Here is a 27,320-nt window from a genome sequence, read left to right as displayed (position 1 = left end):
ATAAACTGTTCCCCATCCCCTTCTTGCACCTCTAATACAATAGATGACCTTGGCAGGTTTTGTTGTGCCGTATCAATTGTTATGTATAGAGTGCTTGGGGAGGGGGGCCCAATGTAAAACTCACACCGGGGCCCATAGCTCCATAGACTATGGTGGGGATTAGATTGTGAGCACCTCTGAGGACAGTCAGTGACATGACTATGTACTCTGTAAAGTGCTGCAGAATATATCAGTGCTATATAAATACATAATAATCTGGTAGGACATTAGACTATGAGTACTGTGACAAACAGGGTTGCTCGAATGTACCCAAATTCGATTCAAGTACAGTGGGTTGCAAAAGTATTCAGCTCCCTTTAATTTTTTTACATTTTGGCATATTACTGCCACAAAGATGAATCAATTTTATTGGAATTCCACATGAAAGACCAACACAAAGTGGTGTACACATGAGAAGTGGAACAAAAATCATACATGATTCCAAACATTTTTTACAAATAAATAACTGCAAAGTGGTGTGTGCATAATTATTCGGCCCCCTTTGATCTGAGTGCAGTCAGTTGCCTATAGACATTGCCTGATGAGTGCTAATGACTAAATAGAGTGCAACTGTGTGTAATCTAATGTCAGTACAAATACAGCTGCTCTGTGAGGGCCTCAGAGGTTGTCTAAGAGAATATTGGGAGCAACAACACCGTGAAGTACAAAGAACACACAAGACAGGTCAGGGATCAAGTTATTGAGAAATTTAAAGCAGGCATACATTTTTTATATAAAATCATATACTGAGTGCTCTGATTCATTTCAAGGTACACCGTGAATCTATAATTACTGTTATAGAGGGTTCAGACCCCGCTATGCTGGATTTATATGATAGCAACGCTAGGCTGGTCCTTTACTGAGTTAACAATCATGAAAAAGGCAAGAAACGCTCAGGTTTTTGACACTATTGGCATTGTGCACCAAAGTTATTATTATTCTAAATTTTTTTATGTTCATTTAATTTTAAGGATAGGAGGAGCATAGTAACCACTAGGGAATAGACTATAATTTGGCCACCAGCAATAGCTGGAAGCCGAATTACATCATTTCCCACCATCCACATGGACCTGGAGGGGGAATAGTAATTAACACTCTTATGACGCTCAAAGGCACATTCAAAAAATTTTCAGAAGATGATCACACACAATAGGGATATTGCATGGACTAGAGCGTTAGATTGTGTTGCCCCAGAGGCTTGAATGAAGAAGTAAATTTTAAATGCTTTCTATGATTCTCTCTGCAGGAAATAATTGGACTGTCTGAATATGAAAATGATAACAGCTAAACGTATGTAATTTACACACTGTCTGCTCTTCCAATTGATGTGTCTCTATAGAAAACGTTTATGCTGCATGTGCAGCTCTTCATCATATTATTCAGGGTAGACCTTAACTGGTAGTTCCTTGTGTGCAATATTGTGTCTTATTGTAATTATGTTTTATTTGGTTGTGATAAAACAAACTTGTGTGCATATTCATGTATTTCACTGGGTGTGCATGGTTAGGGGTCCATCCCTCGAATGGTGGTGGTACACAAAGGATTTAGGAAAAATAGAAGGAGGAACTGGTAGCCGTTACACCGTTACACCTGATGAAGGGTGGAGCTCTTAACATGTAGTGTAATGGCTATGCATTAAACTGAACGTACACTCAAGCCTGTGGAGTGCATCCTTCTGTGAACTCTTGTATGTCACAGTGTGTAGCAGAAGTGATGAACCTGCTTGAGGTATTGCACCGGCTAATGCACTCTCCTGAATCAGGATTGAGTGTGAACCAGGAGTGTCCAGCGTGCTTGTATTGGAGGTTGCATGGGAAAAAAAACTTGCCTGTCTGTACAGACCAAACTAACCAGAGATTTTAAGGTAATGGCTCAAGCCTTGTCTGAAGGGAAAACTCATTTACAACTGAGGCTAGACAAGGATAGATTCACAGATTTTCCTGGGAAAGAATCCTTTGCATGGATACATAAGGGTTTCTGGTTCAACAGGTGGGGAGGTTGTGACAGTTCTTCATGCACAGCTACTTCCTTAGCTCCTATTGCGGGAATTGCCCAATACATTTTTCAGTTAATATCCCTAGGAACCCCTGTGACATCCACACATGTCCTGCACCATGATCTGAGAGGTTAACATTTTATGGTACTAGACAAAGAGGTAATACAGGTAGATTTAACCTTATGCTGGCAATTTCCAGACAAATGCATCTGTTTGCCAGGAAAGATAAGTAAGTAAGTAAGACAAGTACAGTAAGATTTAGTGACAAAGTATGCTGGCTCAATAACACAGAAGGCCCAGCTGCTGTTCAAAAGATTTTCCATGAAGTCAAACCAATGTCTCCGGTGGCTGAAGGAAAAGTTTGTTTTTTAAACATGAAGTCTAGAGACACATTCATTGTACATTTTCATAATTGTTCAGACCAAGTTAATCTCACGAGGGGGACTTACTGTGTGAGTGGAGATCCCATATGTATCCAGTCATTGAGGTTTGACTATGTTAAATTTAAATTTAAAAGATCCACAGGTAGTGCCAATCTTGAGAGATCAAACTTTATGGAACAGATGGGTATAGGTTTTGAAACAAGACCATGCTTTTTTAAAGTTGTTGAACAAACAGGTGAGTTCCAGCCAGACCTGGTGAAAAAGGTTTCTTGCCATATTCCAGGAACACTCAGACTGGGCCTCTGCGGTTCTAATTAGTTAGTGACACTGTAGATATTTTTTTAACCACACACTGACATTTAGTTTCTTAAAGTTAGCCTTTTTAAAATCATAGTTTCAGTTGTCCCCTTATCCACAACACTGATGAGTATTAGGTCAAATGTTACTGTATTATGTTCACTATTTCCCAAATGTTCTCAAACTTGCACATTTAAATATAACATCTTGTCTATTTGAAATGATCAAATCAAGCAGAGCATTTCCCCTGGCTTGTTCGGTTATCATCTGAGTTAAGTAATTGTCTTGCTGTGTTGATATAAATCTGTCACTTTTACTAGAGGGAGTGGCCTCAATTTCCCAGTTAATGTCTGGATAATTGAAATCACCCATGACCCCGCTTTTGCAATCTACTGCAGCAATTGCACTTCCTCCATCTCGTGAGGTGGTTTATAACAGACCTCAATAAGCAATCGGCAATTCTTATCTCTGGAATGAACACTTAGCCATACAGATTCTACATTGCCATAGTCCTCAGCCATGTCATCCATCAAAACTGGAGCTAAGGAAGTTCTAACAAACATACTCCCCCTTCTTTTTTTATTTGATCTATCTTTTCTGAAAGCATGACTTACAGTACATATCTATGAAAATAGAAAACAATTTTCTATCAAGTATAAACCAACTGAACAGAATGTTTCAAAATTAATTCAAAATATCCCAAATAAATTTGACTCGAAACAAGAAAGATAATCTAAGAATTTTAATTGTTTCAAATTTTATATTCAATGTTAGTTTTCTCTGTAATTAGTAGGCATAGTGAACTCTTCTGAATGACCCAATTCTGGGGTTAGTTGCACCCCAGTCAATGTATCTTCTATATTCTCCAGGCCTCAGATAATACTGGTGTCCTCTGTACTGAGGTTCCTCATAGAACATCCAATATCCATCTTGTACATCAACGGAGTAAATGTCATGATAGTGGAAATTTTCATAAACATGAGGACAATCTTCAGTAAACTCCATCATTTGACCTCTGAAGTCTTCTCTCTCATAGATTCTGATTCTGAATGAGCCTTGATGCTGTTAAAACATTTTTTTTTAAAACAAAACAAAGTACAAGTGGCAAGTTATTATTGATCTTTTTTTGTTTTGTTTTGTTTCATGTGCAACTTCCACCTTTTAATTTATTTTAACTTTAACTCTTGATGATGTTGACTTATTTGTTGCTTACTAAATTGGTGACTAGATAGCAGCATAATCCCCCAGTCAATTATCCACACCATTTTTGGGGCAGTGGTGGGACGGTGGTGGGAAAGAGATCATTTACCTCAACACTTGGACAATGGTGTTTTTGGAAGTAAGGCTCTACAGGTTACTTGCATGTTATGTCCAAATGTTAAAAGTTATGTAGACAATGTATCATTGTGTTTTAATCATTCAATCTCTATAACTTAAGATGTTTTGTAAGAAAACTTTCATAAGTTTCTGTTCCAAGTTCCACCTGCAAACTGCACATACATATGAGCATGCAGTTTTAAAGTGTTCCGCAGACATTGCACTGCACAGCCACAGCTAATTTAAAAAAAAAAATACTTTTTTTTAAACCACATGCCGCCAAGGTAGCACAATGCCAGGCTATAATAGATAACATTGATGCATGTGCAATATTCTTCATTCATTACATTGATTCTGATACTTATGTGTAGAGAGCTACAGGGTTCCTTTCTCTGCACAATGCAGCTGCATCACAGCCTGGGCAGAGTGGGTTTGCATTCTGCCTGTCAGTTATGAGCATTCAAGAGAACAAATCTGACAATACAATTTGAATTGTTTGACTTAGTAATTCAGGCCAACATAGTTGAACAAAGCATTCAAATAATGCTTGAAATGAGATTTTTTAGGTAACTTCTGGAGGCCAAAATGCCTAATGCATTGTAATTGCATGAGTGCTCAAAGAACATGTTTGGGTAGTGATTTGTGAGCATAATCAAAATCACTTATGCTTAACCTATGTTTTATCAAAAACTCCACTTAGGTCTCAATTGGTTCCATGTTTTAACAATGTAACCTGGAGGATGGGAGGGATGAATACATAAAACAGATACATGATTGCGTATTGTAAGTACCTTATAAAAAAAATGCTTGCAGTGTTGAGGTTATCTGTACTTAAATAAAGAAAATAAGATGATATATTAAAGGAACCTTGAAGGGAGGGAAATAGCTAAGCTGTCATTACTATTATCTTTTAAAACTGAAAATGTCAAGGTTGATTCTTTACCTTTATCAGTGTCTGAAAAATGCACCAGCAGTGATGATTGTAATCAGCTAGATACGATTACGCAACATTTTGCATACATTTTTGCAATTGTGCTTATACGTAATAACAAATTGTTAATGCAATTGATTTTGTATAAGCATTCGTAATTAAGCATTAATTTAAGCATAATTTTGTGCCAACTTTGGTGGTAATAGCAAAGCCCCCATACATGCTATTGCTACCAAAATTACTACATATGTTAAGGAGAATAGTGGATATAAGTCAAAAAGACCTTGTCATTTTTGAGAAAATCGATTTTAAAGAGGCAAAGAAAAATGGTTTTTAAACTCAGAAAAATGACAGTTAAACCACTTGAGGACCATGGTCTTAAACCCCCCTAGTGACCAGGCTATTTTTTACAAAATAGGCCACTGCAGCTTTAAGGGCTCGCTGCAGCACCGTATAACTCAGCACACAAGTGATCCCCCCCCCTCCTTTTCTGGCCTCCAACAGAGCTTTCTGTCGGTGAGGTCTGATCGCTCCCAGGATGTTTCTTATTTTATAAATATTTATTTGTTTTATGGTCTAATAAAATTAAAAATCTAAAATTATTTTTTTTATCCCTCACTCCCCCCGCCAGACAATCAGCACGATTGGCTGTCATAGGCTTCAGCCTATCACAGCAGATCACTTTCCTGCCACCCAGGGGGACAGCCATGTCACACGGCTGTCCCCAGTGCAGCGATGTCGTAGATCGCAGTGCTGTACAGAGTAAATAGGCAGTGGTTTCTAACAGTCTCCTAGCAGCGATCGCGGCTGGGAGACTGATGACGGAGCGGAGCTCTGTCATTCAAGTGGAGATGCGCATCGGCGGGCGCAATCTCCTGCAAAATCCCGCCCCAGGATTTCATGCCAATTGGCGTGGAGTGGTCCTGGGGCTGCCGACGAGTTTATGCCAGTTGGCATGGAGCAGTCGGCTAGAGGTTAAAAAATATTTTTCTTTGTATTATTAAAATCAATTTTCTCAAAAACTAAAAGGTCTTTTTAAAAAAATGTATTTTTTTAACCACTTGCCGACCGCCCACAGCCGATGGGCGGCGGCAAAGTGGACGCCGAAAGGACCGCAATACACCCAAGGGCGTTGCGTCCTTTCGGCATGCTGGGGGAGCGATCCCGTCATTGATGACGCGTGCTTCCCCCGGCAACTGGCTCTGCCCACCCGCGACGACAACCCGCCGGCCGTTCGGAAGCGCCGGCGGGTGTTAACCCCGCGATCGCCGCTACAAAGTGTATAATACACTTTGTAATGTATACAAAGTGTATTATACAGGCTGCCTCCTGCCCTGGTGGTCCCAGTGTCCGAGGGACCACCAGGGCAGGCTGCAGCCACCCTAGTCTGCACCTAAACACACTAATCTGCCCCCCCTGCCCCCTGATCGCCCACTGCACCCCTCAGACCCCTCCCCTGCCCACCCCCCAGACCACTGTTTGCACCCAATCACCCCCCTAATAACCCATCAATCACTCCCTGTCACTATCTGTCGACGCTATTTTTTAAAAAAATTCCCTAAACTGCTCCCTGGGGACTCCTGATCACACCCCCCCACCCCTCAGATTCTCCCCAGACCCCCCCCTCCAGACCCCCCCCCCCCCCCGTGTACTGTATGCATCTATCCCCCCTGATCACCTGTCAATCACCTGTCAATCACCCATCAATCACCCATCAATCACCCATCAATCAGCCCCTAACCTGCCCCTTGCGGGCAATCTGATCACCCACCCACACCATTAGATCGCCCGCAAACCCGCCGTCAAATCACCTCCCAAGTGTATTGTTTACATCTGTTCTCTTCTCTAAACACCCACTAATTACGCGTCAATCACCAATCAATCACCCCCTATCACCACCTGTCACTGTTACCTATCAGATCAGACCCTAATCTGCCCCTTGCGGGCACCCAATCACCCGCCCACACGCTCAGATTGCCCTCAGACCCCCCCTTATCAATTCGCCAGTGCATTAATTACATCTGTTCTTCCCTGTAATAACCCACTGATCACCTGTCAATCACCTGCCAATCACCTGCCAATCACCTATCACCCATCAATTACCCCCTGTCACTGCCACCCATCAATCAGCCCCTAACCTGCCCTTGCGGGCAATCTGATCACCCACCCACACCATTAGATCGCCCGCAAACCCGCCGTCAAATCACCTCCCAAGTGTATTGTTTACATCTGTTCTCTTCTCTAAACACCCACTAATTACCCATCAATCACCCCCTATCACCCCCTATCACCACCTGTCACTGTTACCTATCAGATCAGACCCTAATCTGCCCCTTGCGGGCACCCAATCACCCGCCCACACGCTCAGATTGCCCTCAGACCCCCCCTTATCAATTCGCCAGTGCATTAATTACATCTGTTCTTCCCTGTAATAACCCACTGATCACCTGTCAATCACCTGCCAATCACCTATCACCCATCAATCACCCCTTGTCACTGCCACCCATCAATCAGCCCCTAACCTGCCCCTTGCGGGCAATCTGATCACCCACCCACACCAATAGATCGCCCGCAGATGTCAGATCACCTCCCAAGTGCATTGCATCTGTTCTCTCCTCTAAACACCCACTAATTACCCATCAATCACCCTCTGTCACCACCTGTCACTGCTACCCATCAGATTAGACCCCTATGTGCCCCTAGGGCACCCAATCACCCGCCCACACCCTCAGACCCCAGCCCTGATCACCTCGCCAGTGCATTGCTTGCATTTATTCCCCCCACTAATCACACCTTGAGACACCCATCAATCACCTCCTGTCACCACCTGTCACCCCCTAGCACACCTACCCATCAGATCAGGCCCTAATTTGCCCCGTGTGGGCTCCTGATCACTCAGTCAAACCCTCAGACCCCCTTCCAATCACCTCCCCAGTGCATTGATTGCATCTATTTTCCCCTCTAACCACCCCCTGAGACACCCATCAATCACCTCCTGTCACCCCCCTAGCACTCCTATCCATCAGATCAGGCCCAATACAACCTGTCATCTAAAAGGCCACCCTGCTTATGACCGGTTCCACAAAATTTGCCCCCTCATAGACCACCTGTCATCAAAATTTGCAGATGCTTATACCCCTGAACAGTCATTTTGAGACATTTGGTTTCCAGACTACTCACGGTTTTGGGCCCGTAAAATGCCAGGGCAGTATAGGAACCCCACAAGTGACCCCTTTTTAGAAAAAAGACACCCCAAGGTAGTCTGTTAGATGTATGACGAGTTCATAGAAGATTTTATTTTTTGTCAAAAGTTAGCGGAAATTGATTTTTATAGTTTTTTCACAAAGTGTCATTTTTCACTAACTTGTGACAAAAAATAAAATCTTCTATGAACTCGCCATACTCCTAACGGAATACCTTTGGGTGTCTTCTTTCTAAAATGCGGTCATTTGTGGGGTTCCTATACTGCCCTGGCATTTTAGGGGCCCTAAACCGTGAGGAGTAGTCTAGAAAACAAATGCTTCAAAATGACCTGTGAATAGGATGTTGGGCCCCTTAGCGCACCTAGGCTGCAAAAAAGTGTCACACATGTCATATCGCCGTACTCAGGAGAAGTAGTATAATGTGTTTTGGGGTGTATTTTTACACATACCCATGCTGGGTGGGAGAAATCTCTCTGTAAATGGACAATTGTGTGTAAAAAAAAAATCAAAAAATTGTCATTTACAGAGATATTTCTCCCACCCAGCATGGGTATGTGTAAAAATACACCACAAAACACATTATACTACTTCTCCTGAGTACAGCAGTACCACATGTGTGGCACTTTTTTGCACCCTATGGGCTTGATTTACTAAGAGGTGCTAACCTACTTAGCACGTCTAAAGTCTTAAGGCGCGCTAACCAGGGTGCTAAGTAGGTTAGCACCAGTTTTCTCAATCAGATTGTGCGCTAAGTACCGCGTGCAAAATTTTGCGCACACAAAATCCTATGCGCGCGCTAAGTCCCATAGGCTTTAGTGGGCACTTCTGCCTGCGCTCTGTGAAGTGCGCGCGGTACTTTGCGCACGATCACTACTTCTCACATTTCAACTGAGTTTAGACGTGCTAAGGGCCAGTGCTAAAGTTAGCACCGTTTTGTAAATCAAGCCCTATGTGCGCTATGGGGCCCAAAGTCCAATGAGTACCTTTAGGATTTCACAGGTCATTTTGCGACATTTGGTTTCAAGACAAGAAAGAAGACACCCAAAGGTATTCCGTTAGGAGTATGGTGAGTTCATAGAAGATTTTATTTTTTGTCACAAGTTAGCGAAAAATGCCACTTTGTGAAAAAAAACAATTAAAATCATTTTCCGCTTACCTGTGACAAAAAATAAAATCTTCTATGAACTCGCCATACTCCTAACGGAATACCTTGGGGTGTCTTCTTTCTAAAATGGGGTCACTTGTGGGGTTCCTATACTGCCCTGGCATTTTACGGGCCCTAAACCGTGAGGAGTAGTCTAGAAAACAAATGCCCCAAAATGACCTGTGAAATCCTAAAGGTACTCATTGGACTTTGGGCCCCTTAGCGCAGTTAGGGTGCAAAAAAGTGCCACACATGTGGTATCGCCGTACTCAGGAGAAGTAGTATAATGTGTTTTGGGGTGTATTTTACAGATACCCATGCTGAGTGGGAGAAATATCTCTGTAAATGGACAATTGTGTGTAAAAAAAAAATCAAAAAATTGTCATTTACAGAGATATTTCTCCCACCCAGCATGGGTATGTGTAAAAATACACCACAAAACACATTATACTACTTCTCCTGAGTACAGCAGTACCACATGTGTGGCACTTTTTTGCACCCTATGGGCTTGATTTACTAAGAGGTGCTAACCTACTTAGCACGTCTAAAGTCTTAAGGCGCGCTAACCAGGGTGCTAAGTAGGTTAGCACCAGTTTTCTCAATCAGATTGTGCGCTAAGTACCGCGTGCAAAATTTTGCGCACACAAAATCCTATGCGCGCGCTAAGTCCCATAGGCTTTAGTGGGCACTTCTGCCTGCGCTCTGTGAAGTGCGCGCGGTACTTTGCGCACGATCACTACTTCTCACATTTCAACTGAGTTTAGACGTGCTAAGGGCCAGTGCTAAAGTTAGCACCGTTTTGTAAATCAAGCCCTATGTGCGCTATGGGGCCCAAAGTCCAATGAGTACCTTTAGGATTTCACAGGTCATTTTGCGACATTTGGTTTCAAGACAAGAAAGAAGACACCCAAAGGTATTCCGTTAGGAGTATGGTGAGTTCATAGAAGATTTTATTTTTTGTCACAAGTTAGCGAAAAATGCCACTTTGTGAAAAAAAACAATTAAAATCATTTTCCGCTTACCTGTGACAAAAAATAAAATCTTCTATGAACTCGCCATACTCCTAACGGAATACCTTGGGGTGTCTTCTTTCTAAAATGGGGTCACTTGTGGGGTTCCTATACTGCCCTGGCATTTTACGGGCCCTAAACCGTGAGGAGTAGTCTAGAAAACAAATGCCCCAAAATGACCTGTGAAATCCTAAAGGTACTCATTGGACTTTGGGCCCCTTAGCGCAGTTAGGGTGCAAAAAAGTGCCACACATGTGGTATCGCCGTACTCAGGAGAAGTAGTATAATGTGTTTTGGGGTGTATTTTACAGATACCCATGCTGAGTGGGAGAAATATCTCTGTAAATGGACAATTGTGTGTAAAAAAAAAATCAAAAAATTGTCATTTACAGAGATATTTCTCCCACTCAGCATGGGTATGTGTAAAAATACACCCCAAAACACATTATACTACTTCTCCTGAGTACGGCAATACCACATGTGTGGCACTTTTTTGCAGCCTAACTGCGCTAAGGAGCCCAAAGTCCAATGAGCACCTTTAGGCTTCACAGGGGTGCTTACAATTTAGCACCCCCCCCAAAATGCCAGGACAGTAAACACACCTCACAAATGACCCAATTTTGGAAAGTAGACCCTTCAAGGTATTCAGAGAGGAGCATAGTGAGTCCATGGCAGATTTCATTTTTTTTTTTTGTCGCAAGTTAGAAGAGATGGAAACTTTTTTCCATTTTTTTTTGTCACAAAGTGTCATTTTCCGCTAACTTGTGACAAAAAATAAAATCTTCTATGAACTCACCATGCCTCTCAGTGAATACTTTGGGATGTCTTCTTTCCAAAATGGGGTCATTTGGGGGGTATTTATACTATCCTGGAATTTTAGCACCTCATGAAACATGACAGGTGGTCAGAAAAGTCAGTGATGCTCCAAAATGGGAAAATTCACTTTTTGCACCATAGTTTGTAAACACTATAACTTTTACCCAATCCAATAAATATACACTGAATGTTATTTTTTATCAAAGACATGTAGCAGAATAACTTTCGCGCTCAAATGTATAGGAAATTTTACTTTATTTGAAAAATGTCAGCACAGAAAGTTAAAAAAGTCATTTTTTTGACAAAATTCATGTCTTTTTTGATGAATATAATAAAAACTAAAACTCGCAGCAGCAATCAAATAGCACCAAAAGAAAGCTGTATTAGTGACAGAAAAAGGAGGTAAAATTCATTTAGTTGGTAGGTTGTATGACTGAGCAATAAACCGTGAAAGCTGCAGTGGTCTGAATGGAGAAAAAGGCTCTAGTCCTTAAGGGGTAGAAAGACTGTGGTCCTCAAGTGGTTAAAATGTACCCACCATTCTCCTTAACATATGTAGCAATATTGGTAGCAATATTGGTAGCAATAGTATGTATGGGGGCTTTGCTATTCACTGCCAAAGTAGGCACGAAATTACACATAAATTACACGCAAATTCATGCGTAATTACAAATGCTTAAAATTACATACAAAATTAATTACGCTTTTCCCAAAATTTTGTATTATCATTGCATAGGCATAATTTCTGCTCATCCCTATGCAACAGCAGCCACCTGCAACAAGCATGCAGTCAGTGAAGTCAGAGTAGATTTAGGACACCTCACTTACCTACTCATCTTAGAATAGTGATTCTTAAAGGAAACCAAAGCCGAATAAAATAAAAAGTTTTTTTATACATACCTGGCTTCCTCCAGCCCCATACGCTTGGATCGCTCCCATGCCGCCGTCCTCCGCTGTCTGCAGCTCCGGTACCAGGTCCTGTCACTTCTGTCAGTCGCAGCCAGTCTGAAGTAAGAGAAGTGCGCTCTTTTTTCGTATCTCTCCAGCAGCCACTGTAGAGAAACGTAGAGGAAGCACTTCTCGTGCGTAGAGTGACCCCGACTGGCTTAAGTGACGGGACCCTGTACCGGAGCTGCAGACAGTGGAGGAAAGTGGCGTGGGAGTGATCCGAGCAGACGGTGCTGGAGGAAGCCCCAGATATGTATAAAACATTTTCTTTTTTATTCAGCTCTGGTACACTTTAAAGGAAATCCAAGGTGAAACCAGGGTAGTAAGGCGTTAACATACTTATACTTACAGATAATGTAATCCAGTGTAAATCCTTTTGCACCTGTCCACAACCTACTTGGTTAATGACATTTAACCCAGATCCAAAAATTACATTGCTGTCATGTGCACACACAGTTCAATCCCAAAGGATGCAGCAGCCATGCTCCCACTGCTGAAGGTCCTTTGGAATTGAACTGTGTATACCCATGATGGCAACGTGATTTATAAATCCAAGTCTATGGTCCCAACCTGGCGAGCCAAGTGAGTTGTGGGAGGATTTACAGTGCTAAATTATGCAGTGCTGAACAGAATGGAGGACAGAGTCATCATCTGAATTACATTATCTATACAAGTATGTTAACTCCTTACTACCCTATCTTGGTTTTCCTTTAAGGCATTAATGGAAAAGGATCAGCCAGTGGCATAGCAATAGGGGTTGCAGCGGTAGCAACCACATCAGGGCGCTTGGGCCAGAGGGGCCCTCTCTCAACCGCAGTAGTAGTTCTTTATTGGTCATGTGCTGGTAATAATCACTTCTATAGATGCTTTGAATAGTAGTAATCATTAACAAACTGTTCCCAATCCCCTTCTTGCACCACTGACTCTGTGGTTGTTCTTGGCAGGTTTTGGTGCCCCGTATCAATTGTTATGTATAGAGTACAGCATTGGCACCCTTCATATAGTTCCCACTTCAGATTTATGCTATGCCCTGTCAAGCAAAAAAATTAAGATATTTATAATTACATGAGGACTCAGACGACAAGACCTAATAGAATCATTGTATCCCATCCATTGCTGAAAGTCAGGGTACTCTCCTCTGTGTAGAAAGTATTGGCGCCCTCTGTAGTTCGGAAATTCATACAGGATCCAGTTTCCACTTTCTACTCGGATGGAGTTGCAGCGTCTGAAGTATGAGGACATGTCAGGACATTCAGAATTACACTCATAAGAGCGACCTTGGAAGTTCTTGTCCTCATAAAAGATTATCTGTTGAACAAAAAGTGTTCCCAATTTAGTGAATATTCATTTTAAACCGTTACAATTTAAAGGTTGTTGTATTGATGGCAAAATATGCTGACCTAATACGTACATGGATTTCTCTCTTGTCCTTTGGTGGCATCTCTGGAACCTATACTGAGGAGGGGGGTGAGAACTTTTATGAACTTTGCTTGTATCTTGGTGCAGTATTTTGGAACTTTTCGATCTACTCCTCATATTGGAGGATCTCGTTGTATCTGACTGTCTCCACCTGCTTTGATTACCAACTTCTGTGGGTACTCCTATTCTGTTTAGACATTGTCATCTCTGACTGGGCACCCTAGGGGTTTTCATAATCTTTTCCCAGCATCTTTGCCCTGACCATCATCTTCCTGACGTTAAGCAGGTGCTGTGATTGGTCACCATGGACTTCACCTTTACCACACTTGGTAGTGCTGTACTTAAGAAAGTGTGAGAGTTCTAAGTATAAGTCTGTCGGTGGTGGGTTACAGCCACTTTCATATCCACATCTTCCATATCAGAGCTGTGGTTGTCTAAACATTGTACTTCTGAGGAAATCAGAGAACTGATATATGAGCTACTATTTCAACTGTGTATCAGCATTGAAAACATGGAATCGATGTAAAAGCAACCAAATATTTCAACTGAGTACGATAAATAATTTGGATTTTAATGGTGGACCAGTGATGACTCTATAAAGGAGAAATATTTTCCAGTAGCTTCATACAAGGATCATTGCAAATCATTGTAGATCATATTGCACTAAGTTGTTTGAAGATTTATCAGAAGAAACTGGATAGGGATTACTGACTCCTCTGGAAAGCAGTTATCATTTAATGATATGGACACATTACCCTCAAGTGAATGGAACTGTTTGTGATTTTAAAATGTGTGTATTTTTTATATTTAGTTAGGTGTACACTTGTTTAAGTGGTGACTAGGTACTCTCTTTGGAGGTCTCCAACATTTTATAGTTTTCGTTTAATAGTTTTCGTTTCATAGATCATATTTTCTTTCCTAAAAAATAAATGCATACTTAACTTAGTAACATAACTAACTAAAATATTTATAAATTATTGCATACCTTTCCCATGTTTCAATCGTGTATGTCCAGCTGAAATTTGAACTCATGGCATGTGGAATGGAGGGTTTAAATACAGCTTGGTTTGAATGCAATGTTTGGACTTTTCAGACGTAAGCAAAAAGTGTAGCTATTCCATGTTTTTCATGCATTCTTTTTTGCATTCCTTTGTGGACATTGTTCTTGTGTGTTCTATGGCACAATGCCCAAAAACAATGCATCACTAAACAAAAGATTATTTTACATTTTCTGAACTAATCATGGGCAGCTTCAAAGGGAAAATTAGGAAGTTTAAATATTGAAGTTGCCAGTGCATTACCACAGTCAATTTGTTCTTTAAAAATTCTTTATTTTTGCAGTATTACAACAGGGTAATTCAAATATAACCCTGACAGCTAGGCACTAAAAATATCAATGCTGAGGAGCAGAAGAATGAAATACACGTGTCTGCCCCCACATGTATATCAGCATCCATCTGAAAATGGCGCCTGCGAATAATGGCGCACGGTGTTGCCGCTAATCCGTTTGCCGCTTATCGCTATTTAACGTTAAAGCCTTATTGTTATTTAACGTTAAAGCCTTATTGTTATTTATCGTTAACACACAGAACCCTCTCTGTACCTATCCCTAACCCCTAAACCCCCCTGGTGGTGCCTAACCCTAAGACCCCCCCTGGTGGTGCCTAACCCTAAGACCCCCCTGGTGGTGCCTAACCCTAACCACCCCCTGGTGGTGCCTAACCCTAACCACCCCCTGGTGGTGCCTAACCCTAACCACCCCCTGGTGGTGCCTAACCCTAAGACCCCCCTGGTGGTGCCTAACCACCCCCTGGTGGTGCCTAACCCTAACCACCCCCTGGTGGTGCCTAACCCTAACCACCCCCTGGTGGTGCCTAACCCTAAGACCCCCCTGGTGTTGCCTAACCCTAAGACCCCCCTGGTGGTGCCTAACCCTAAGACCCCCCTGGTGGTGCCTAACCCTAAGACCCCCCTAGTGGTGCCTAACCCTAAGACCCCCCTGGTGGTGCCTAACCTTAAGACCCCCCCCCCAGTGGTGTCTAACCCTAACCTTGACAGTGTTACATTAAATCCATTACCCGTTTTGCAGTTAAATAACATCTGCAGTTTGGCTTATGTAGGGCGCTATTGATAAATAACGTTAGTGTGTGCCACTATTGATAAATAACGTTAGTGTGTGCCACTATTGATAAATAACGTTAGTGTGTGCCGTTTTTCTTCTTTTTTCCCTGTGCGCCATTATTATGCAGTACTGTCAGGCATAGACTCACCCCTCCGGCGGCTGGCAGTGTGGACGCCGCTCTCGGCTCTGACGTCACCGGATCCCCGAACTTCCGGCCCGCGTCAGCTGGCAGCGCCGGCGGTCGTTCCAGCCGCATGTCCTCATCTCAGGGCAGGGCAACGCGCTCACGCACGGAGCGTCAGGCCCTTTATGCCCTAAGGAGGAGGCTGCCTTGATCCGTCCTGCTGAGGCACTCCCCGCCTCTTGCTGACCTCATCAGGGGGGTTGGGGTTCCTGGACTGACAGTCTGCATTTAAGCAGCAGACTGCCAGTTCTCCTTGTCCGCTGTAGCGATCACACTCTGTGCTAGCTCTCGGATCCACAGTATACTTATATATTGGTTACGCCAATATATAAGTACTGGAAGAAATATACCATTGTATTTACCTGTGCCTTTGATCTTTTGCCTGTTCTCGACTCTGAGTTTGTCTAATCCTTTTGTACTGTTGCCTATCTGATTACCCGTTGCCTACCTTGCTGTGCCCTCGTTCACTCTCTTGCCTACCATCTCTGTACCTCGTATCTCTGATCTCTGTTGCCGAACCCCGGCTAGCCCTCAAGACTCTGCCTCTGCCTCCTGACTCTGTACCTCGTATCTCTGATCTCTGTTGCCGAACCCCGGCTAGCCCTCAAGACTCTGCCTCTGCCTCCTGATTCTGTACCTCGTATTTCTGATTACCTGTTGCCGACCCCTGTTTGTCGACCATCCCCGCCAGCGGGCCCTTGCCGCTGGACAATAGTCTGTGCTCTGTGGGCCCTCGCCACAGAGCAATACGCTATTTACTGTTTGCACCAATCATTACACTCCATTTTGGGTGGACAGAGGTTAGCATATATATCGGATTATCGGTGAGACTGCAGATCACTTATAATCAGGTATATCTGTATTTCTGGCGATACTGCAGATCTCCGGAGATCAGTCACTCTCTGTCCTCACTAGTTGTTACGGAACGTGACAGTACAGCGGACCAATTAACATGGAGGCCCTGGTCCAGCAGGTTAATACTCTGATGACGGTTGTTGCTCAATTGGATCAGACCATTAAAGACCAGCAGGTCCAGCTCAACCGATTAACAGAGATTGTGCAAAACTTGCAGGCGCCAGGTGTTCCCGCTCCTAAAGCACCTGTCGAACCTAAGATGCCGTTGCCCATACCGTTTTCAGGGGAACGTGCTGATTTCCGAAACTTTCGAGATCGCTGTCAGTCATATTTTTTGATGCGTCCCATTTCATCTGGTTCTGAATTACAAAAGGTCACGCTTATAAAGACCCTCCTACAGGGCAACTCACAGACCTGGGCCTATAGCTTACCCTTAGGTCATGAGGCCCTTACCTCTGTTGAGAAGTTTTTCGAAGCCATGGCGGTGGTATATGACGACCCAGATATTGCTGCCACGGCTGAAATGAAATTGAAAAGACTCAGACAGGGTCAGAACTCTGTTGAGACTTATGCTGCGGAGTTACGCAAGTGGTCGTTCTCCACCAGGTGGGAGGCACAGTCTCTTCTAGATAGGTTTTTGACTGGGTTGGCTGACTCCGTATCTGAGTTGATGTTAAGTCATCCCGAACCCAGAACCCTGGATGAGGCCATAAGTCTTGCTATTAAGATCGATCGCAGGGTACGTTTTCACAAGTCATCTAGACAGCGACCCATTATGCGACTCCAGCCTCCCATGAGTCTTCCCAGTTCTCCTCCCTCTGACGAGCCCATGCAACTGGGTCACTCCAAACTATCGGAGACAGAAAAGTTAAGAAGGAGAAAAGAGGGTCTATGTCTTTATTGTGGGGAGAAAGGTCATATCGCGTCTGTTTGTTCCAGGAAGGCGGAAAACTTCTCCGCCTAGGGTTAGTCGGAGGTACTACCCTGGGCGAGAATTCTGTACCTCCCAGAGATAAGGTCGTATTACCCATTTCCATCTCCTGGAATAAACAAGACTATTTACTGCAGGCTTTTATTGACACAGGCGCTGCAGCCAATTTTATGGATTCTAATCTGGCTCTAAAGATGGGCATACCAGTCATTCCTTTAGAGAAGCATATCATAGTCACGGCCATTGACGATTCACCATTGCAGGATAGTTTGCCTGTCTCTGTCACACCTGAATTAACTTGTAATGTGGGGGTTCTACACTGTGAGAAGTTACGATTCTATCTCATTAGAATGCCATCCTGTCCTATTATTTTGGGCTTGCCATGGCTACGTCTGCATTCCCCACAGATTGATTGGGCCTCTGGGCAATTACTATCCTGGTCACCCTACTGTCAGGAGCATTGTATTTCCCAAATCCCGCTTCGTTCTACTCATTTAGTTCTTCAGGGCCTCCCTCAGCCTTATGTATCTTATGCCGATGTGTTTTGTCCACGGTCTGCTGATTCACTGCCACCTCACAGACCGTATGACTGCCCGATTGAACTCAGACCTGGAACCATGCCTCCCAGGGGTCACCTTTATAATCTCACTGGTCCCGAGAAAGTGGCCATGAGAGAATACATCCGGGAGAACTTGGAAAAGGGGTTCATTCGACCCTCTAGGTCACCCGCTGGGGCAGGGGTTTTTTTTGTGAAAAAAAAAGATGGTGGGCTACGTCCTTGTATTGACTACAGAGCTCTCAACGCAATCACGATTAAGAATCGTTACCCGCTTCCCCTGATCGACGATCTTTTTAATCAGGTCACCGGTGCCCAGATATTTACTAAGTTGGATCTTAGGGGAGCCTACAATTTGGTCAGAATTAGACAGGGGGACGAATGGAAGACGGCGTTCAACACTCAGGACGGGCATTACGAATATACGGTCATGCCTTTTGGCCTGTGTAATGCCCCCGCTGTCTTCCAGGAGCTGGTTAATGACATTTTTAGGGACGTTGTGGGGAGGTTTGTGGTCGTTTATTTAGATGACATTCTGATTTTTTCTCATGATATCAAGGAACATCGGTCACAGGTTCAGTATGTTTTGCTCAAATTACGTGAGAATTCATTATATGCCAAATTGGAAAAATGTTTGTTTGAGGTCACTGAGGTACCATTCTTAGGTTATATAATTTCTAGTTCCGGGTTATCAATGGATAACAGCAAGGTCACGGCTGTATTGAACTGGCCTCAACCGGTTGGGCTGAAGGCCTTACAACGGTTTTTGGGCTTTTCTAATTATTACAGAAAATTCATAAGAGGGTATGCCGCTTTGATAGCCCCTCTTACTGATATGACAAGAAAAGGGGCTAACACCGTCAATTGGTCTTCCGAGGCCATCTCCGCCTTTCAAAGCCTTAAGACAGCCTTCTGTTCCGCCCCCATTTTGCATCACGTCGATTCTTCCAGGCCGTTTATCGTGGAGGTGGACGCATCTGAGATTGGGGTTGGGGCAGTCTTATCACAATACACCGGGTCACAGGGAAGACTCCATCCTTGCGCTTTTTTTTCGAAAAAAATTTCTGAGGCAGAGAAAAATTATGATATCGGGAACAGGGAATTGCTTGCTGTGAAATTGGCTTTTGAGGAGTGGCGACACTGGCTTGAGGGGGCAGAACATGTGATCACAGTATATACGGATCATAAGAATTTAGAGTATCTGAAGGGGGCTAAGAGGTTAAATCCTAGACAGGCACGGTGGTCTTTATTTTTTTCCAGGTTTGATTTCATTATCACGTTTAAACCGGGAAGCAAAAATGTCAAAGCAGATGCTCTTTCCCGATGCTTTGACATAGAATCGGTATTGCCCTCTGAACCAGATCCAATTTTATCAGAGAAAGTGGTGTTGGCTTGTATAGACTCAAGGGAGGATCTGGCCTCTGTTCTTCTTCCTCATCAATCAGACAGTCCGGCAGGAAAACCTCCTGATCTGATGTTTGTTCCTTTACAGTTTAGGTTACAAGTGTTACAGCTGTTTCATTCATCCAAACTGGCAGGTCATCCTGGAGTAGCCAGAACCAGAGAATTGTTATCTAGAAGTGTCTGGTGGCCCAATTGGAGGAGGGATGTCGAGGAGTTTGTTGTCTCTTGTACAGTATGCTCACGGAGCAAACCCTCACATATATCTCCAGTAGGTACCCTCCAACCCCTACCCATACCCTCCGAGCCCTGGACTCACATATCCATGGATTTCGTAGGGGAATTACCTTCTTCAGATGGTAATACGGTGATTTGGGTTATTGTCGATCGATTTTCTAAAATGGCTCATTTCGTGCCATTGAAAAAATTTCCTTCGGCCAAGGAACTGGCAGATCTGTTTGTGATCCACATCCTTCGCCTTCATGGGGTCCCGGAGAATATAGTGTCTGACAGGGGGGTGCAGTTTGTCTCGGAATTTTGGAAGGAATTTTGCAGAGTACTAGGAATCACGCTCTCATTTTCGTCTGGTTATCACCCTCAGACCAATGGTCAGACAGAGAGGGTGAACCAGTCACTGGAACAGTATCTCCGGTGTTATGTGGCAGACAATCAAACGGAATGGGTTCAATACTTACCATACTCCGAATTTGCCCACAACAATCTTCGGAGCTCTTCCTCAGGGTTTTCACCTTTTCAGATTGTTAATGGGAGATCTCCTAGGTTTTCCCCCCTTCCTGTCAGTTCCTCTCCTTTTCCTGCCCTGGAAACCTGGCAGGAGACGTTAAGATCTCGCTGGAGGGAAGTGAATGCCAATTTAAAGAAAACAGTTTCCCTCCAGAAACAACAGGCTGACCGAAAGCGTTCACCCGAGTGGGAGTTCTCTCCCGGGGATCTTGTCTGGATCTCCACTCGGCATATCGCTTTGCGGCAGCCATCAGCTAAACTTGGGCCTAAATTCGTAGGTCCATATCCGGTAGCTAAAAGAATCAATAAAGTATCTTATCAGATAACGTTACCCCAATCTATGCGTGGGGTAAGAACATTTCATGTGTCTTTATTGAAACCCGCGGTGCATGTGGACTCTGGTCCTCCTCCTGTTATTGTAGACGGTGAGCCTGAGTATGAGGTCGAGAGAATACTAGACTCTCGATTTGTTAGGAACTCTCTCCAGTATCTGGTTCATTGGAGAGGATACGGTCCTGAGGAGAGATCCTGGGTACCAGCACATCATTTCCATGCACAAGAACTCATACAGGAATTTCACGATTCCCATCCTGATAAACCTTCATTGGCGCGTTCGGAGACCATGCCTCAGGGGAGGGGTAATGTCAGGCATAGACTCACCCCTCCGGCGGCTGGCAGTGTGGACGCTGCTCTCGGCTCTGACGTCACCGGATCCCCGAACTTCCGGCCCGCGTCAGCTGGCAGCGCCGGCGGTCGTTCCAGCCGCATGTCCTCATCTCAGGGCAGGGCAACGCGCTCACGCACGGAGCGTCAGGCCCTTTATGCCCTAAGGAGGAGGCTGCCTTGATCCGTCCTGCTGAGGCACTCCCCGCCTCTTGCTGACCTCATCAGGGGGGTGGGGGTTCCTGGACTGACAGTCTGCATTTAAGCAGCAGACTGCCAGTTCTCCTTGTCCGCTGTAGCGATCACACTCTGTGCTAGCTCTCGGATCCACAGTATACTTATATATTGGTTACGCCAATATATAAGTACTGGAAGAAATATACCATTGTATTTACCTGTGCCTTTGATCTTTTGCCTGTTCTCGACTCTGAGTTTGTCTAATCCTTTTGTACTGTTGCCTATCTGATTACCCGTTGCCTACCTTGCTGTGCCCTCGTTCACTCTCTTGCCTACCATCTCTGTACCTCGTATCTCTGATCTCTGTTGCCGAACCCCGGCTAGCCCTCAAGACTCTGCCTCTGCCTTCTGACTCTGTACCTCGTATCTCTGATCTCTGTTGCCGAACCCCGGCTAGCCCTCAATACTCTGCCTCTGCCTCCTGATTCTGTACCTCGTATTTCTGATTACCTGTTGCCGACCCCTGTTTGTCGACCATCCCCGCCAGCGGGCCCTTGCCGCTGGACAATAGTCTGTGCTCTGTGGGCCCTCGCCACAGAGCAATACGCTATTTACTGTTTGCACCAATCATTACACTCCATTTTGGGTGGACAGAGGTTAGCATATATATCGGATTATCGGTGAGACTGCAGATCACTTATAATCAGGTATATCTGTATTTCTGGCGATACTGCAGATCTCCGGAGATCAGTCACTCTCTGTCCTCACTAGTTGTTACGGAACGTGACAAGTACTAACGATAAATAGCGATAAGCGTATCTTTTTAATGCGGCGCCATTGTTATGCATAGGCGCTGTGCGCCATTATTCACTGATCCCGTATATCGTATATCAGCCTTATCCTATGACAGGTTGAGAGACCTAGGACCCAGCAGGAACACACACCTAGACCTCTTAGATAGCTAAAAGTATTAGAAAATTGTATATAAAAGCAAAGTACATCAGCATGAAGCTATTTGAAGGGGTTCCATAAGACAAAAAGAGAAGAGTATAAAACATAGGTGGAAAAAAAGGGAAGAAAAAGGCAAAGAGAACAGAGACACTTGGACAAGAAGGCCAGAAGACCCTACTCAGCCTTAGATATATGGATCAGGTTCATATGGCTATCATGCCCAAATAATATCCAGGGGAATTAATTATACAAGACAATATGTGATCATCCATTTGGATAAGAAGCAGTTAAGGCTTTGTTGTCATCAGACTCAAGGAATTCAAGCCATGGTAACCACGGGTGTGAACATTGCATCTTGTTTTTAGGTCCAAGAGCAGTAAGGGAATCCATTGTATGGATACACTTTAAGCTCATGAACCCATTGCATGGACTATGAAGCTTGAATAGATTTCAAATATTTAGCTATCAGTATAAGAACGGCATAGTTTCTAATATCTAGCTATCAGTATAAGAACTGCATGGATAAGATGTTTCATAAGAGAGCGCTTAAACTTTATAACAGTTTTTTTGGTATTATGAAACAGATAAAAGGATGGGTTGGAGACCGGTTCTCCCTCTGTCAAAAGTTTGATATACTTTTTAACATCCATCCAACAGCTAGAGATCTCAAGGCATTTTCCAAAATATCCACAAAGAGAAGGAAAGTCTATGGATCGGCAATAGATGAGTGGCTGACCTGCTGAGGGAATATGGTGTCTCGAGCCATGCCTCCAGACCAAAAGTGACCAGCAAGGCAGATAAAGAGAATCCGACACCAGCTCCAGTACAAAGAACTACACCTTTATGTCATCCTCAGTCATATAACAGAGTAAAATAGATGCATAGGTACATTTTAAATAAACCAGGGCGCTCTACAATAAAATATAGCCAAAGGTAGGTTCCTCATAACCTTTGCAATTCACTGAATAACAAGTCCCAAAATTAAAGTTCATGTGCAGCTATCTCCAGACTCTCATAGGATGCAAACAATCTTCCTGTGACACAGTGACCAGTAAACGCTCACCAGATTCTAAGCTGCCTTTTCAGGAACAGCTCATAGCGCTCCTGGCCCAGCCAGTAGTTCAGCCAATCTCCCAGATGTATCCTAGATCTTCCTGTGTCCTCAAATCATGGGGGCATAAGAAAAAAAATCGCAATAGTGTAATACTGTTGGTAAGTAATATGGCTAAAGTAAGCACCAGTGCTCCCAGAGATTACGAGACACCACGTGCCCCTCCACCAAACACTCAATGAAGCCTCTCACCAGACTTCATGGCTGACCCAGCACAGACCAGCAGTAGCGCTTCATAGATACTCTCAATAATCCTCCTTCAGCAGCAGTATCCCTGAAACTCAGACAGGGACCAGCATAGTGTAAAACCGTTTTTTATTAAAAAGAAGTGCACTCACAAATTTTCAGCAACAATGCGCATATAAAAAGTCCTTGAGCTCGTTCAGCGTCCCTCGCTCCTTAGGCTCCGCCCAACTAGTTAAGTCTCATGACTCATCAGGGGCTTAAGCCAATCAGAGCGAGAGGATGCTTTATACTCTGCCCACGCCGTCACATACCCTCAGGTGTCAGCATAATCTATTCATCACTCATTGGCTAAATCCTCATCCTACTCCGCAATTGGCTTATAGGTGCCTACATTACCCACCAGCCTCTAGTGGCCTAAAAACTTGGGCTCCGCAATTGGCTCAGTTACATATATTGGTAGGTGAACAGAGGCGCCAGAAGGATAAAAGTACATAAATTTTTTTAAAAAATTGCTGGGAGGAAGTGGTGGACTCGCCTCCGTTAAAGCAGACACCAAGGACTGTAAATATATAGATATACACATTTATTGAAAATACCCCAAAGATGCAACGCGTTTCGCGGGCACAGCCCACTTCTTCAGGCAATAAGCAGGGGATAAACAACAGCAATTCAGTTATAGCAAGCAGAGCACCAGAGGCTGTGCCCGCGAAACGCGTTGCATCTTTGGGGTATTTTCAATAAATGTATATATCTATATATTTACAGTCCTTGGTGTCTGCTTTAACGGAGGCGAGTCCACCACTTCCTCCCAGCAATTTTTTAAAAAATTTTATGTACTTTTATCCTTCTGGTGCCTCTGTTCACCTACCAATATATTTGAGTCCACCCCAGGTGGAGGGGTGATCTACCCCCTTTCTTCCTATCTACAGAGAGCGACTTCTTAATCCTGAGTGAGGACAGGTCTAATCTCCTCACCTGCCTAATGAGTGGTTACCTAGGTGTTAACCCGTGTTTGTGAATATTACCATCTCACTGTTTCATTTATCCAATCAATTTTGACATACTACACCATATTGGGCTCTCGATTTCTCTTTAACTTTTGGCTCAGTTACATGTCACTCACCACTCTCCTGTTTGAGCAGCCAACTGCGCCATACTAGATTCATTTGACGCCTACATTCCCCATGACTCCCTGGGGATACCAGAAACGTTCCGCTCCCACTCACATCCCCACCCAAGGGCAACCGACTGTCTGACAGCCCAAAAACCTCCCAAAAAACTCCCCAAAACCGCGTTTCATCCGCGTAACCTTACATGTAAGACTCTCTTTTCCCCTTAACTACATTCCCCATAAGTAGCATGACCGCTAAGGTGGTCGTGCCGCTACACCACCCGTCAGCGGTCTATTGCCTACATAATAGAGCGGCTCACTGTTATTATTCTATCTCTATTCTATCTTTTTACATCTTTTAAAACTCTTAAAGGGGCAACAGTTTATTTGAAATATGCAACATAGACCTTCCCAACCATTACCTAAATGCAATTACAAGCAGCATCACTGTTCTTGTTATATCTCTATTATATCTTTTTAAATCTTACAAAGGGACAGGAGTTAATTCATAGGGGGGTATCTCCACCATAGACCGGTATCTCCACAATAGACCTTCCCGGCCCCTCTCTTAATGCAATTCATAACACCCAAAAGGCTGACAAGGGTGAGAACCATCATCGGAAAGTATATCACAATTAGTGACCCCCTCCTTCATATCCATAAATCCACACAAAAGGGGATTACCTCATATTGCACATTAGGTACCCACCCGACTGTGCCCCGTTTTAGCATCCCAACATACATTGCATAGCTTTTAGGTACACTTGTCACATGTTTACCCATATTGGTGCCTCCCCTCAATCATCAGCTATAAAACAGTTAATGTCCAGCTCGACATTCAACCCACCAGGCGACAATGTTTGAAAATCGAATATCCATCTTGTCTCCATTCTTGAAATTTCCCGGACTTTATGACAACCTCTTCACTTTGTGGTGAGTTTCTGAATACCGCAAAACTTCAAAAGTGCTGGATTACGATCATGTTTTTCTAGAAAATTTTTAGACACATTATGTCCCCTAAAGCCCCTACTAATATTAGCAATATGTTCACCCACTTAGCGGTCATGCTCCTTATGGGGAATGTAGTTAAGGGGAAAAGAGAGTCTTACATGTAAGGTTACGCGGATGAAACACGGTTTTTGGGAGTTTTTTGGGAGGTTTTTGGGCTGTCAGACAGGTGCCCTTGGGTGGGGATGTGAGCGGGAGCGGAAACTCTAACCAATAGCGGAACGTTTCTGGTATCCCCAGGGAGTCATGGGGAATGTAGGCGTCAAATGAATCTAGTATGGCGCAGTTGGCTGCTCAAACAGGAGAGTGGTGAGTGACATGTAACTGAGCCAATTGCAGAGCCCAAGTTTTTAGGCCACTAGAGGCTGGTGGGTAATGTAGGCACCTATAAGCCAATTACGGAGTAGGATGAGGATTTAGCCAATGAGTGATGAATAGATTATGCTGACACCTGAGGGTATGTGACGGCGTGGGCAGAGTATAAAGCGTCCTCTCGCTCTGATTGGCTTAAGCCCCTGATGAGTCATGAGACGAAATTAGTTGGGCGGAGCCTAAGGAGCGAGGGACTCTGATCGAGCTCAAGGACTTTTTATATGCGCATTGTTGCTGAAAATTTGTGAGTGCACTTCTTTTTAATACTTTTTAATAAAAAACGGTTTTACACTATGCTGGTCCCTGTCTGAGTTTCAGGGATACTGCTGCTGAAGGAGGATTATTGAGAGTATCTATGAAGCGCTACTGCTGGTCTGTGCTGGGTCAGCCATGAAGTCTGGTGAGAGGCTTCATTGAGTGTTTGGTGGAGGGGCACGTGGTGTCTCGTAATCTCTGGGAGCACTGGTGCTTACTTTAGCCATATTACTTACCAACAGTATTACACTATTGCGATTTTTTCTGTCTTATGCCCCCATGATTTGAGGACACAGGAAGATCTAGGATACATCTGGGAGATTGGCTGAACTACTGGCTGGGCCAGGAGCGCTATGAGCTGTTCCTGAAAAGGCAGCTTAGAATCTGGTGAGAGTTTACTGGTCACTGTGTCACAGGAAGATTGTTTGCATCCTATGAGAGTCTGGAGATAGCTGCACATGAACTTTAATTTTGGGACTTGTTATTCAGTGAATTGCAAAGGTTATGAGGAACCTACCTTTGGCTATATTTTATTGTAGAGCGCCCTGGTTTATTTAAAATTTACCTATGATTTAAAGTGGCACACACTTGAATACTGGGAGCGATCCAAAAACACAGTAACCAATTTTAGAGTGTTGCTAGTTTAACAAATTGATTGAGGAGCGCACATTATGGGTTGAATTTTTTAATAAAATAGATGCATAGCCTGACAGTCTGTTTCGCAGAACAAAATCTGCTTCTTCAGAGGCAAACCATATACATCATACAAATGTCAAACTTGTATATACATATATATACTTATATATACATATATACTAAAAAATCACCTTACCACTCCTATGGCACCTCCCCCCAGCCGAGTGTGCATCACAAAACGCCGCTCCAAGCCGCTAACAACATCCAGATAGGCCCCACCCCTTCTGGGTGCGTATACAAAAATCTGATAGGCTGTCGTGACCACCAGGTGACCAATCGCATCTCACGCAGTTCCGGCCACAGTATCAGGGGGGAGTGAAGAGCAAACGTCTAGTTGTCTAGGTGACCTGCATAGGAACGAGAAAGCTGTAAATAAAAACAAACAGATCATAGTTGAAAAGTGAAGCACGAAGCCTTCTAAAAAAATACATAATTACATTACAACAAATATCCTTAAATCAGGCGATTTTTAAGTGATATTCAGGCAGTTTTTG

At 43.7% G+C, this 27,320-nt stretch overlaps 1 protein-coding gene across 3 annotated transcripts; it reads right to left on the bottom strand.

The window, feature by feature from the left end:
- Positions 1-3,501: 3,501 nt before the first annotated feature.
- On the bottom strand, positions 3,502-27,032 carry LOC137525738 (gamma-crystallin-3-like). Of its 3 annotated transcripts, XM_068246923.1 has the most exons (4): positions 14,489-14,497; positions 13,150-13,392; positions 4,394-4,407; positions 3,502-3,760 (listed from the first exon to the last, which is right to left on the bottom strand). In XM_068246923.1, exons 1-4 carry the CDS (start codon positions 14,495-14,497, stop codon positions 3,502-3,504), a joined length of 525 nt encoding a protein of 174 aa, XP_068103024.1. The 3 variants fall into 3 exon arrangements, with proteins under 3 accessions (XP_068103024.1, XP_068103022.1, XP_068103023.1); XM_068246921.1 differs by lacking the exons at positions 4,394-4,407; positions 14,489-14,497 and adding an exon at positions 26,963-27,032 and having other exon boundaries at positions 3,502-3,777; XM_068246922.1 differs by lacking the exon at positions 4,394-4,407 and having other exon boundaries at positions 3,502-3,777.
- Between the last annotated feature and the right edge of the window lie 288 nt (positions 27,033-27,320).

This window comes from Hyperolius riggenbachi, chromosome 7 (assembly GCF_040937935.1).
Source record: "Hyperolius riggenbachi isolate aHypRig1 chromosome 7, aHypRig1.pri, whole genome shotgun sequence".
In the NCBI taxonomy this organism is placed as follows: Eukaryota; Metazoa; Chordata; class Amphibia; order Anura; family Hyperoliidae; genus Hyperolius; species Hyperolius riggenbachi.
The sequence above is the reverse complement of the archived record's forward strand: the minus strand, read 5'-3'. Positions and strand labels throughout refer to the sequence as shown.